At 48.7% G+C, this 12,842-nt stretch overlaps 1 protein-coding gene and 1 long non-coding RNA gene across 2 annotated transcripts in view; one reads left to right on the top strand and one right to left on the bottom strand.

Annotated features, from left to right (window-relative positions):
* LOC146395254 (uncharacterized) overlaps positions 1-4,560 on the top strand; it is a 48,146-nt gene extending 43,586 nt beyond the window's left edge. Inside the window, exon 2 of the long non-coding RNA XR_014832147.1 lies at positions 1,668-4,560. This is a non-coding gene — a long non-coding RNA (uncharacterized LOC146395254). The remainder of the gene's footprint in view (positions 1-1,667) is intronic.
* The window catches only part of HCK (HCK proto-oncogene, Src family tyrosine kinase), a 42,018-nt gene extending 29,917 nt beyond the window's left edge, over positions 1-12,101 (bottom strand). The window contains exon 1 of the mRNA NM_001435701.1: positions 11,836-12,101. Coding sequence (NP_001422630.1) covers positions 11,836-11,897 — 62 coding nt within the window. The 5' untranslated portion in view covers positions 11,898-12,101. The remainder of the gene's footprint in view (positions 1-11,835) is intronic.
* Between the last annotated feature and the right edge of the window lie 741 nt (positions 12,102-12,842).

The following is a 12,842-nucleotide window of genomic DNA, read 5'->3' as shown; positions in this document are numbered from 1 at the left end:
AGCTGGTGTAGGTCACAGACCCGGCTGGGATCCCACATTGCTGTGGCTGTGGTGTAGGCCAGCAGCTGTAGCTGCGATTTGACCCCTAGCCTGGAAACTTTCATGTGCCATGAGTGTAGCCCTAAAAAGCAAAAAAAAAAAAAAAAAAAAAAAAAAAAAAAAAAAAAAAAAGGCTGAGTCTCAGGCCCCACCTCCCAAATCAGAATGATGTTTTCACAAGGCCCAGGTGATCTGCGCGATCATTCTAGCTGAAAACAGGCACAGTGAACATTTTTTGCTCTTGCTTCTTCCGCATCCACTCCTTTTCTGATAACAGTGCCTGGATATTCCTTGGGAATCGAGCCTTCTCCCACCCAGTGGGGTTTCAGGGGCCTAACCCCACCCTCGCCTTCAGGGATTGACAACTTGATACAGGCCCAGCCCGTTAGAGAATTCCATGTCCTTCTGACAACCAACAGTGGTTGGTTCAGTTATAGGTATGTGATCTTAGCTGAGGCAGGGTCTGCCCTGGGGTTTTGCTAGAAAAATTAGAAAAGGCATTCTTTCTTCTATAATCTCTGTTGTAAATGTAAATGTAGCTATAGACGTGGAACATGGATATAGATGTAGGTATAGATATGGATGTGGATGTAGATGTAGATATAGATGTGGATGTAGGTATAGATGTAGATGTGGCTGCAGATGGAGATGTGGGCATAGATATGGATGTGGATGTGGATGTAGGTACAGATGTAGATTTAGATGCAGATGTAGATATGGATGTGGATGTAGGTACAGATGTAGATTTAGATGCAGATGTAGATATGGATGTGGATATGGATGTAGGTATAGATGTAGATGTGGCTGCAGATGGAGATGTGGGCATAGATATGGATGTGGATGTGGATATAGATATAGATGTAAGATGTGGATGTAGAAAACTGGAGCTCTTGGGAGCCACCCTGACATCATGCAGGAAGGAGCTGCCTTAGAGTGAAGCCTCCACAGAGGAATCACACTGTCTCCAGTGTGATTTGCTAGAAAAATTAGAAAAGGCATGTTTGAACACCTGGGTCCAGCCATGCCTGAAACTTTTCCACCTCAGAATTTTTCTAATTCGTAAGCACATAAATTTTCAATTTTGTCTAACCTAGTTTGAGTCAGATTTCTGCCACTCGTGCCCAAAGAATCCTCACTGAATCTTGCACATTCCTGGGCCACACTCTGTACTGAATGAACTAGAGTCTCTAGGGATGAAGGCCTGGAATCTGCATTTCTAACAATTCTTTAGGAGATTCTTATCACACTAAAATTTGAGCCCCACCAGGGTAGTGGGATGAAGACCAGACTTGGGGTCTGAATACTGGGATTTGGATCCCAGTTCTGCCACTGACTGGCTGTGTGACCTGGAGTAAGTCACTGCCCCTCTCTGAGCCTCATTTTTCTTCCCTGTAAAATAAGAGGCACGTGCTTCTTAGGCTCGGCCTGAGATGTAACAGGGATCTGAAAGGCTTTTTAAAGCTTCTGAAAACATATATTTCTTGTCTGTGATTTAAAAACTGGGCTCTGAGAACAGAAGTGGCCCATCTGGCCCCAAACTAACTTAGAACTGCTGATCCCTGGCAAAGACACTTCCTCAGGTCACTGCTGAACCCCAGGGACCTGAAACCAGCTCTTTGTCCCCTCAGTTTCTGCAGGCGCTGCATAGAAGGGAAATGAGAAAGTCCAGCTTGCTTGGCTTGGCTGCTTCCCACGATCACCATGCTGGCTGCGGAGGACTCAGAAACTTCTGAACTCTCAGAGTCAAGCCCAAGAGGGAAGGCCAGGGTCCTGCCTGCACATCCTGTGGAGTGGGTGGAAGATGGTTTTCTAGGAGCTCTAGGCTCAAGCAGGGGCCCGTGGGGCTGAAGGAAAAGAACCCTAGAGTTTGGATCCACCTCTGCCACAAGCTCACTGTGTGACCTCATGCGAGTCCCAACCTCTCTCCAGGCCTCAGTTTTCCCAAATATGAAGTGAGATGTCGGGTGACAAGTTCTCTGAAGGGGACAGCTGTAGATCTTTCTCCTATATGGCATCTGCTCCCTCTTCTTCCGACAACAGCTCCCCAAACTTTTCCTTTGGGAACCACCCTTCCCCCATTCTCAATTCACAGATTTCCATAGAGCTGACTTCAACCTCTGGCCGAAGGGGTGAGTCTGTGACTAAGTCTGGCCAATCAGAGTTGCAGTAGTATAAGCAGAGATGGGCATGTGACTCCACCCTGGCCAATGAGAGTCATCTATTTGGCTGGAAAAGAGGCTGCAGTTGCAAAGCAGAGCCTAGAAATGAAGAAATACGGATTCTCAAGCCCTTGGGTCCAGCCCTGCCTGAAGCTGATGTGCTCATAGACTTTCCAGTAACCTCCTTTTGCTTGAGCCAGTTCGAGTTGGATTTCTGCCCCCCTTAAACCTCAAAGAATCCTGTTTGGCGTAAAGGAAGTTCTTACAAGGGATTGTAATTCATACTCAAGTGTAAATGGCTTATGGCAAAGACTCCCTTGATAGGCGGTTTTGATAGAAGAAACTAAAGAGAGTACTAGTCCCATTGGAGTAGGTGCGGGTGTACAGAGTATGGACCCTGTGAAGCTGATGGCACTGAAGCCATGTCCAGAAAGTGTCTGACGTGTGTTAGGCCCTCCATATACATTTGTGGAGCGAATACATTGTGTCCCTTTATAGGCCTGAACATTACTAGGCTGACTTCAGAAAGACAGAATTATTGACCCATCTATCAGATGGGGAAATGGAAGCCCAGGGCAGAGAGGGTCCCTAGGTGCTCAGTGGCAGGTAGAACAAGAACCTGGATCTCCTGACTCTCATCCTCCACTGACTCAGCACCAGGGGCTGCAGGGGGCAAGGGGGGAGGGGGATGAGTAACCCAAACAGGAAACTTAGGAAGGCAGACCGCCTGCTGCTGGGGGCCCAGGGCTCAAGACTGTCCAGTTAGAGGAAGTTTCCCTTCTCGGAACAGCTTAGCCATGGGGGGGTGGGGGGGGAGGAGGCGGGGGAAGAACGTCTTACACCAGCAGGGACCAGTTCCCTGAGGAGTTTTCGGGAGTTTAGAACCTAACAGCACCCTCTCCTTGGGTCCCCTGACTGTCTTCAGGTTGAACCACCCAAACCTGCAGGTGACTCTTATCTGTAATGGACATTTGGAGGTCACGCCTGACTCCTCACCTCTCCCCTTTTCCGACCCTCGGCTTCTTTCTGATCAAACGCTCCAGACTTTGACTTTGCAAACAGAAAGGGATTGGAGAGACCTTGGCTATACAGATGGGAGCAGCAGCCCCAGAGAGGGCGAGTGTCATGCCCCGGTTTACACAACAGCGAGTGACAGCGCAACACATGGAAGAGGAACTTGGGCTTTTGGTCATTAGCCTGATCAGCCAGAGGGTTGGCTCAGAGATGCATGTGTTCCAACTTGTTCTAAACATGTAGTAAATTCTCAGCAGGTCCAGTGTTACCTCTGGGTCACCTGGTCAACTCCAGAGCTCAAGGGCATTTGTGAGCCTCCTTAGAGTAATTTTATTTCTAAGGTGGGCAGATTGTCAGGGAGGTTTGGAAAATATAGGATGGGATTTGAAGCTAGAAAGAGCTGGGTGTGAATCCCCCATTCTACCTCTCACAGGTAAGTGAGGTTAAAATTTAAGTCAGGTCGTGTGTCTCCTCTGCTCAGAACCTCCTGGGGCCGCCGTCTTACTTGGAACAAAAGCCCAAGTCCCCTTTATGGCTGGCGAGGCTCCATGATCCGGGGTCCCCTCACTCTCAGCGTCCTGTCCAAGCCCTCCCTTGATTTTTTTTTTTTTTCATTTCAGCCACACTAGCCTCTCATGATTCCTCTGCTCACTGTGTTTCCACTTCAGGGCCGTTGCGCATGAACGTTCATCACCCAGAAAATCTCTTTCACTTCACCCAGTCTCTTTGCAGATCTCATTTTCTCAGTGGGGGGTCTTCCCTCATCACCCTGGCTAAGATAGGAACACCACCCCCAACTCCCATCACTTTCTGGTCCCTTCCACCTATGTTCTTCATGGCTTTAACCACCACCTGATATGGCAGCCATGAGAATGGGCCTCTCAGATGTCCAGCTGCAGAGAGCAGAAATGACCAATGGCCCTAGCCGCTGTGCTTTGAAGACTGTCACTGTTGCCATGGGCTGCTCCCAGCCAGTGACTGAGTGTGGCAGGGATGCTGAGGCAGGCCTGCGCCAGGAGGCCACTGATGGGAGACTTTGGCCAAGGGCTCCTTGCCAGCTTTCCTTGGAACTGCCTTGCTGCCTAGGACGCTTCCACCTTCCCTTCCCTTCTCCTTGGTTCCTTCATTTGGCGTTAGACATGCCTTGCCATCTAATGGCTCTCCTAGCCTCCCCTAGCTTCTCCCACAGGCATTCCTTCCAGTCAGTTTCTTGGACATTTCATCTCCCTGAGAGTCTGCTTCTCAAAGGACCTGAACTAACACATCTGTTATTACGTGTGGATTTATCATCTCTCTTCCCATGGAATGTAAGATATATGAGAATAAATGATTGTTTTGTACAAGGCCATATCCTAGTGTGTAAAACTAGGACACAGTCAGTGCTCAATAAAGTATAATTATTTTGCGTCTTTTTAGGGCCACACCTGCAGCATATGGAATTCCCAGGCTAGGCAGGGGTCAAATTGGAGCTGCAGCTGCTGGCCTACATCACAGCTACAGCAATGCCCGATCTGAGCCATATCTGCAAACCACACCACAGCTCACGGCAATGGCAGATCCTTAATGCACTGAGGCCAAGGATCGAACCCAAGTCCTCATGTGTACTAGTTGGGTTTGTTACCGCTGAGCCACAACAGGAACGCCAATGAATCATGGGCTAATCGAGAGTTCCCACTGTGGCTCAGTGGGTTAAGGACCTGCACTGTCTCTCTGAGGATGCAGGTTGGATCCTCAGTGGGTTAAGGATCCGGGATTGCTGAAAGCTGAGGTATAGGAGGTCACAGACACAGCTTGGATCTGGTGCTGCCATGGCTGGGGTGTAAGCTGGCAGCTGCAGCTCCGTTTTGATCTCTGGCCTGGGAACTTCTATATGCTGCAGGTGAGGCCATAAAGAGAAACAATTTAAAAAGTTATTGACTAATTGAATGAAGAAGTCCCCTTCAGCTGCTCAACAATAGTTTTAAGTGTGTGTTTACACTGAGAAGAGCTGTCTGTTTTGCTTCCTCTGCTTAGAGAGGAACAAAGTCTTTCCTTGATTGGAGGTGAGTGGAGGTGGCCCCCTTCTGAAAGGACATGGTGGCCAGTTCACCCCAGGGACAAATTTTCACTTCAGCCTCCCATCATGGTCCAAGGTTAGCGGCCCCCCAATCTGTCCCCTGCAAATGGAAAGCTCAAAGCTGAAAAAACACACGAGCTGACCCTTTTAACACTGATTTTTTTAAAATAGCTGACAGAGCCTGTTCTCTTCCGGCTTGGAGGGTACACGTTGTGTTTTTAAAATTACCTTTCATCACCTAGTAAAACCGTATATCGTCCTTGTCAAAGATGAAAACAATGTAGCTAAATCAAAGGCACCTTCGGCTTATTACTTTTTCAGGCCCTCCACAGCCACCCCTCCCTCCCTTCAGGTAGCCTCTGCATCAGAGCGAGCCTCTGGCCTCGCTCAGTGGGTTAAGGATGCGGTGTTGACACAAGCTGCGGTGTAGGCCAGAGAAGCCACTCGGATCTGGCGTCACTGTGGCCCGCGGCGAACGTCAGCAGCCGCAGCTCCGATTCGACCCCTAGCCTGGGAACGTCCCTATGTCAAGGGTGTGGCCGTAGAAAGAAGAAGAAGAAAAAAAGAATACTGTCTACATGAACTGTGAGGCAGGATTCTTCATACTCTTATTTTTCAGACGAGGAAATTGAGACTCGGGGAGTGAAGGCATTTGCCCAATGCAGCACAGCTTGTATGAGGCCATGTCAGCGCTCAAACTCAGGCCTGCTGTGCTCTGTCTACCAGGCCTTGCTTCTCTGGAAGAATTGAGGGAAAGTCTCGTATTCTCTTGGCTGCACTGAAGCCCCTTGGACCAGAGGATTTCATGGTGATGGTGGGAGCTCGAGCAGGTGTCGTAGGGCAGGATTCGGAATGTAACCCCCAAGGCAGCGCCATCCAGAGGGTGCAGGGTGTGGGGCCACAGCCACTGGCCAAGAACAGGGCAAATTTTACATTCAAGTGACGGTTTCTTCTGTATCATTACCCATCCCTCTGAAAATACACTAAAACTTCCAGGCCTGGGGTGGATGAAACTGGAGAAATGGGCTGGGGAATCAGTGCTGGGGGGGTTTGTTTAGAAAGTCAGAGGTAAGAGAGATTGGTAGCACTGACTTGCTGTGTAACTTTAGGAAAGTTCCTTACCCTCTCTGGGCCTGACACGCCTTTTCAGCAAAAAGGGAGGCCTTGTCATGATGAGAGGGCTGGGCTTGAAAACTGAAATGGCTATAGGGGCCCACAGGGCCATCCATATGAAGAAGGTGGTCCAGGCAAGGGTGCTGCAAACTGGACAGCTCAGGGGCAGTCTACAGGGCAGCCCCTGTTCAGCATCACTGCCGTGACTGACTAGCAGAGGAGCACAGGAGACCAAGGTTCTCGCCCCAGGACTGCCAACTCTTCCAGTTTTTCAAGAGAAGACAGAAATCCAGATGTGTGTGAGCTTCCTTGACTTTAAATGTCAGCAACTATCTTAAAAAGAATCACTGGGTAAGGCCAGCTGAAATATACCTACTTGCTGAAATATCTCAGACAGGGGGCAGGAGGGATGGTTGGTCATTCCTAAATTCAGTATTTTTGAAGCCCTACTGTGGGTCAGGTACCAGGTGTTAAAGGAATGGTAGTTTAGGAGACAGACATGTCTGTGCCCTCATGGAACTTACTTTCTAAAAGAGTTTAAAGTCCAAGCCCTGGGAGTTCTCACTGTGGCTCAGTGGAAACGAATCCAACTAGTATCCATGAGGATGTGGGTTCAATCCCTGGCCTTGCTCAGCGGGTTAAGGATCTGGCGTTGCCGTGAGCTGTGGTGTAGGTCGCAGAAGCGGCTCAGATCCTCAGTTGCTGTGGTTGTGATGTAGGCCGAAAGCTGTAACTCCAATTCGACCCCTAGATGAGAACTTCCATATGCTGCGGGTGCCCCCCCACCTTCCCCGCCACCAAAAAAGTCCAAGCCCTGACCAGTCCTCTGAATGCAGACAACTTTCTCTTTGCTCTCTGGGGTAAGGGCCCCCAGAGATAAGTCTGGCTGGAGTGAAATTAAGATTCATGCTTCCCACATTCACTAGTATCCCCATGGATACTAGTTGGATGGCCATAATAATAAATTTTTTATGGCCGCCCCCTTGGCATATGGAAGTTGCTGGGCCAGAGATTGAATCCCAGCTGCAGCTGCACCTACCTGATAGCTTGCAAAGCCTGATCCTTAAACCCACCTCCCTGGGGCCAGGAATCAAACTGTGCCTCTGCAGCTACCTGAGCTGTTGCAATCAGATTCTCAACCCACTGTACCACAGTGGGAACGCCAATAATATATTTTTTTTTTAAATTTTAGGGCCACACCTGTGGCATATGGAAGTTCCCAGACTTGAGGTTGAATCACAGCTGCAGCAGCTGGCCTACGCCACAGCCACAGCAATGCCAGATCTGAGCCACGTCTGTGACCTACACCACAGCTCACGGCATTACTGGATCCTTATGCCACTGAGCGAGGCCAGGGATTGAACCTGTGTCCCCATGGATACTAGTTGGATTCATCACTACTGAGCCACTACGGGAACTCCTCCAAAAATAATTTTTTAAAAACAGAAAATAGCAAGTGTTTGCCACAATTTGGAGAAATCAGAATGCTTGTACATTGCTGATGGCTATATAAAGTAATGGAATATAATGTGGTGGCTCCTCAAATGTTTAACATTGAAGTACTACATGACCCAGAAATTCTACGTCTAAGTCTGTACCCAGGGGAATCAAAAACAGGTACTCAAACACATGTACATGCATGCTCATAGCAGCACTATTCACAATAGTCAAAAGGTGGAAACAACCTGAATTTCCATCTACAGATGAGTGGATAAACAAATCGTGGCATATACAGACAATGAAATATTATTCAGCCATAAAAGGAATTAAATACTGACACAGGCTGCAACATGGATGAACCTTGCAAACATGTTGAGTGAAAGAAGCTGGTCACAGGTCACATATTGTGTGATTCCATTTATATGAAATATCCAGAATAAATCAATCCATAGATACATAAAGCAGGTTGGCTGCCAAGGGCTGAGGGGAGGAAGAAGTGGGAGGAGCTGCTTAATGGGTACCATGTTTTCTTTCGGGATGATGAAAATATTTTGAAACAACACAGGGGTGTGATTGCAGACCTTTGGGAATGTACTACATGCCACTGGATTGTTCACTTAAAAATGTGAACAATTTCACGAAAATAGTTTTAAAAATTGCACACTACATGTAAGTGCTTTGCTAGGATGGTTAAACAAATTTTGGCGCATCCGAACTGGAATAGTATTCGGCCATTAACAATTCAAAGATATTTTAATGACATGGAAAAGTGCTTACAATGTAATACTAGGCAAACAAGTGGGATAAAAATTATATATGCAGCATTTTACTAATTATGTTAAATAAAACATGCACAGAGGAGTTCCTACTGTGGCACATCTGGTTAAAGATCCAGTGTTGTCTCTGCATCAGTGCTGGTTCGATTCCCCCTGCCCATAGCAATGGGTTAAGAATCCGGTGTTGCCGCAGCTCTGGTGTAGGTTGCAGCTGTGGCTTAGATTCGATCCCTGGCCCCAGAACTTCCACATGCTGCTCGTGCAGGCAAAATAAATAAATAAATAAATAAATAATAATAACGTGCACAGAAGTCTATAAAAAAATCTAAAATGTTTGCCATCCAAAAAATTCTTTGAGAGTCCTGTTTCCATTGTTTGAGTATCCACTAAGGGTCAGGCACAGTGAACAAGGCTCTTTGCCTTCCTGCAGTGGAGAACAGGTGACGGCAGCCCTGAATCCAGAGACTGGGAGGTCAGCAGAGCCAGATTCTTTTCTCTTCTCTCCCCTGACTCCTTCGGTGACCCCTCCACGCCTTAAGAGAGGGCCAGAGTTCCCATTGTGGCTCAGTGGAAATGAATCTGACTAGTATCCATGAGGGTGCAGGTTTGATCCCTGGCCTTGCTCAGTGGGTTAAGGATCCAGCGTTGCCGTGAGCTGTGGTGTAGGTCAGATGCGCCTTGGATCTGACATTGCTGTGGCTCTGGTGTAGGCTAGCACCTGCAGCTCTGATTCAACCCCTAGCCTGGGAACCTCCATATGCCACGGATGCAGCCCTAAAAAGACAAAAAAAAAAAGAAGAAAAAAAAAAAAAAGGAGAGGGAGGGCCACAGCTGCCCTTCAGGAGAGCCACCCAGCCTCTGGTGTTTTCCCCTAGAAACACCTGTACATTCGCTCAAGATCACACAACTAGGCTGCTCCCAGCAGTGTGGTTTGTTGTCAAGAACCCCTGGAACAATCTGAATGTCCATCACCAGGGGAATGAGAAATAAGGTGGGATGATCCCCTGCTGGGATCCTCAAATTAGAAGGAGTGAACTAGACCTCTGTTTCTCATCCTGGCTAGACCCTGACGACTTAATGATCAGAGGTAGGGAAAAACAAAATTGCAGAAGAATCTCACAGTTAAATAGCAGTTATGTCGATCTTTAAGACTCCTGGAAAACAATTCTATGTATTGTTTATGCACCCATATATATGTAATAAATTTTAAAAGGCACAGACTGGAAGGGCTCTAACTCATGACAGTGGTTGCCTCTGGGGAGGGAGAGAAACAGAACTGAGAGGGATACAAGGTGAGGAGGCTTCAATTTTTATCTGTTACTTTTAGTAATTTTATTTTTTAGAAGTCAGATCCAAACATGAGGAAACAAAGCCAACACAACAAAGTAACATTTGTTAGTTCTGGGTGTTGGGTTCCTGGGGGATATTTATGTTATTCTCTTTACTTTTCTGTATTCAACCCCTCCCCATCCTTCCCTAAAAAGGATAGTGAAGGGAAAGCAGTGGAGATAACTGATATCTATTTTTTAATGGAAAATTTTTTTTTTTTGTCTTTTTGCTATTTTCTTGGGCCGCTCTTGCGGCATATGGAATTCCCAGGCTAGGGGTCGAATTGGAGCTGTAGCCACTGGCCTACACCAGAGCCACAGCAACGCGGGATCCGAGCCGCGTCTGCAACCTACACCACAGCTCATGGCAATGCTGGATCGTTAACCCACTGAGCAAGGGCAGGGATGGAACCCGCAACCTCATGGTTCCTAGTCGGATTCGTTAACCACTGCACCACGACGAGAACTCCTAATGGAAAATTTTATTTGAGCCAAATTTGAGGATTTAAACCCAGGAAGAGCATCTCAGAAAACTCTGGGACCCAGTCAGCAGTCAAGGCACAGTTATAGTTTTTTGAGACAGAGGGCTGTATGTTAAATGACTTTTTTTTTTTTTTTTTTTTTTTTGACCTTGCCCTCAGCATGTGGAAGTTCCCAGGCCAGGGATCAAACCTGAGCCACAGCAGTGACAACACCAGATCCTCAACCCACTGACTCACCAGGGAACTCTTGAGAACTGCTATCTATTGAGGCCCTTGTCTGTGCCGTCCAAAGTGGTTCTCAAAGTGTGGTTCCTGGACCAGCAGCATCAGTATCACCTGGGAATGCAAATTCTTGGGCTCCAGTGCCAGACCTACTCCATCACAAACTCTGGGGTCAAGGCCCAGAAACCTGGGTTGTAAGAAGCCTTCCAGGTGCTACTGATGCACAGATAAAGTTCGAGAACCACTTGGTTAATCCTTAAAAGCTGTGATAGTAGTGAATACCAATTAAGCCGTCGACCTGTCAGGCAGTGCTTTAAGAGCTTTCCTTCAATAACTCAGTCTAACCTTCAAAACAACCCTATGACACAACCATTATTTTAATTATCCCCATCTTACAGTTGTGGAAACGGAGGCACAGAAAGACCAGATCCCCTGCCCAAGGTTCAACAGGCAGATTGCTCCCAGAAACCTCTTCCTTAACTATTACACTAAACTGCCACAATAGTGATCTCTAACACACTCTAGCTTACTGCAGCCTTGGAAGGAAGAATTGATAGTGCTCCTTGACAGATGAGGAAAGGGAATTTAGAAAGGGAGGGTGACTTGTCCAAGGTCTCACAAGGAGGAAAGGGAGGGGCCAGGCATCCTGTGGTCTGTCCAGGGGATTTTGGGGTTTAACCTAGACTGCTGGGGATCAGGGCCCAGCGTGGGAGGAGGAGCAAGCTCAGCGAGCAGACCCAGCTGCAGCCTTGCCTGGGTGTGGCTCACACGTCACGCCTACGGCCAGCTGTCCCCTTCCCCACTATGGCTGCCAACCCGCCGTGACTGTGACCATCATCCACCCCAACCAGGAACCGTAAGGGTCTTCCCCTCCCCGGGCTCTGTGAAGACTTTTTTTTTTTTTTTTTTTTTTTTTTCCTTTTGCAGAAAGGGAAGCTGGACCGCCCAGAGAAGTGGCGGCTCAGGCTTAAAGTCACTCTCGAGCCTTCCCAGGTTCTCAGCCAGGCAGTTCTGCTATTTATCTGGGCATCCTCCCGGGGGGTTCGGTCCCCCCATCCGGCCACCTGTCATCCGCTTCCCCGACGGTCCCTTCCAGCTGCAGCCCAACCTTCCCCGCTCTCCACCCTGGGCTCCCTCCGCAGCCCGAAGACCGTCAGGCCAAGGTGACGAGCTGATGTCGCCCGATCCTGGGTCCGAGAAACTCACCTGGGCGCCCGTTCCTCCTCCGGTGGGCAGCCCGGGTCCTCGCAACTGGAGCGACCCCCCAGCTCGGCAGATCCCGGGGTGCCCGGGCGCCGGTGCCGCAGGGAAGAGAGAGTGACTTTGGAGAAGAGGCTGGGGCTGCGCTCCGAGGTGTTTCGGTGCGTTGTTTTTTGGGGGCCCCTCTTGGCTGAGCTGTCTGCGTCCCTCCCAATCGCCCAGAGTTGCGCCCGGGCTAGGACCTGGGACGCCTTGGCGCCCACAGACCATCTGGGCGCTTTAGCCGCGCCCGGAGTGGTGCTAACCCCGCCCCCGAGTATCCTAAACCCGCCCCCGAAGATTCTAACCCGACCCGGGTTATTCTAATCTCCGTCCCCACCTCCCCAAAATCCTAATCCCACCAAGTAGGAAATTATTTTTAAACCCCGCCCATCCAAAACTTCTAACCCTGTCCCCAAGAATCCTAACCTCCTTCCAGAAGGATAACCCCGCCTCCAAGAATTTTAACCGGTCTCTCAAAGGTCATAACCCCCAGATAACCTAATGCCTTCTCTAATGTATTCGAATTCCATCTCCCAAAGCCCTAACCCCGTCCCAAAGGATTCTAAACCCCGCCCTCCCCAGAACCCCAACACCCCATCTCCTCCCAAGGTCTTAATTCTGCCCTGAAGGATTTTGATTCTCACAGCGGAAGGAATTTTAACCTCGCCTACGGGAGGTTTCTAGTTCTGCCCCCAGGATTTTAACCCCGGCCAACCAAAGGCTTCTAAAAAAGATTCTAACCCAGGCCTCAAGATTTATGACCCTAATCCTAAAGATTCTAATCTCTCTCTTAGGTGATCCTAACCTGTTCCCACAGGATTTTTTTTTTTTTTTTTTCTTTTTAGGGCCGCACCCCGCGGCACATGGAAGTTCCCAGGCTAGGGGTCAAATCGGAGCTACAGCTGTCGACCTACGCCACAGCCAAAGCAACTCGGGATCCGGGCCTCGTCTGCGACCTATACCACAGCTGA

This window comes from Sus scrofa, chromosome 17 (genome assembly GCF_054392235.1).
Source record: "Sus scrofa isolate SSC_HxYL_T2T_F1_AM1 chromosome 17, Sscrofa_HxYL_maternal_Yorkshire_Landrace_v2.0, whole genome shotgun sequence".
In the NCBI taxonomy this organism is placed as follows: domain Eukaryota; kingdom Metazoa; phylum Chordata; class Mammalia; order Artiodactyla; family Suidae; genus Sus; species Sus scrofa.
The sequence above is the reverse complement of the archived record's forward strand: the minus strand, read 5'-3'. Positions and strand labels throughout refer to the sequence as shown.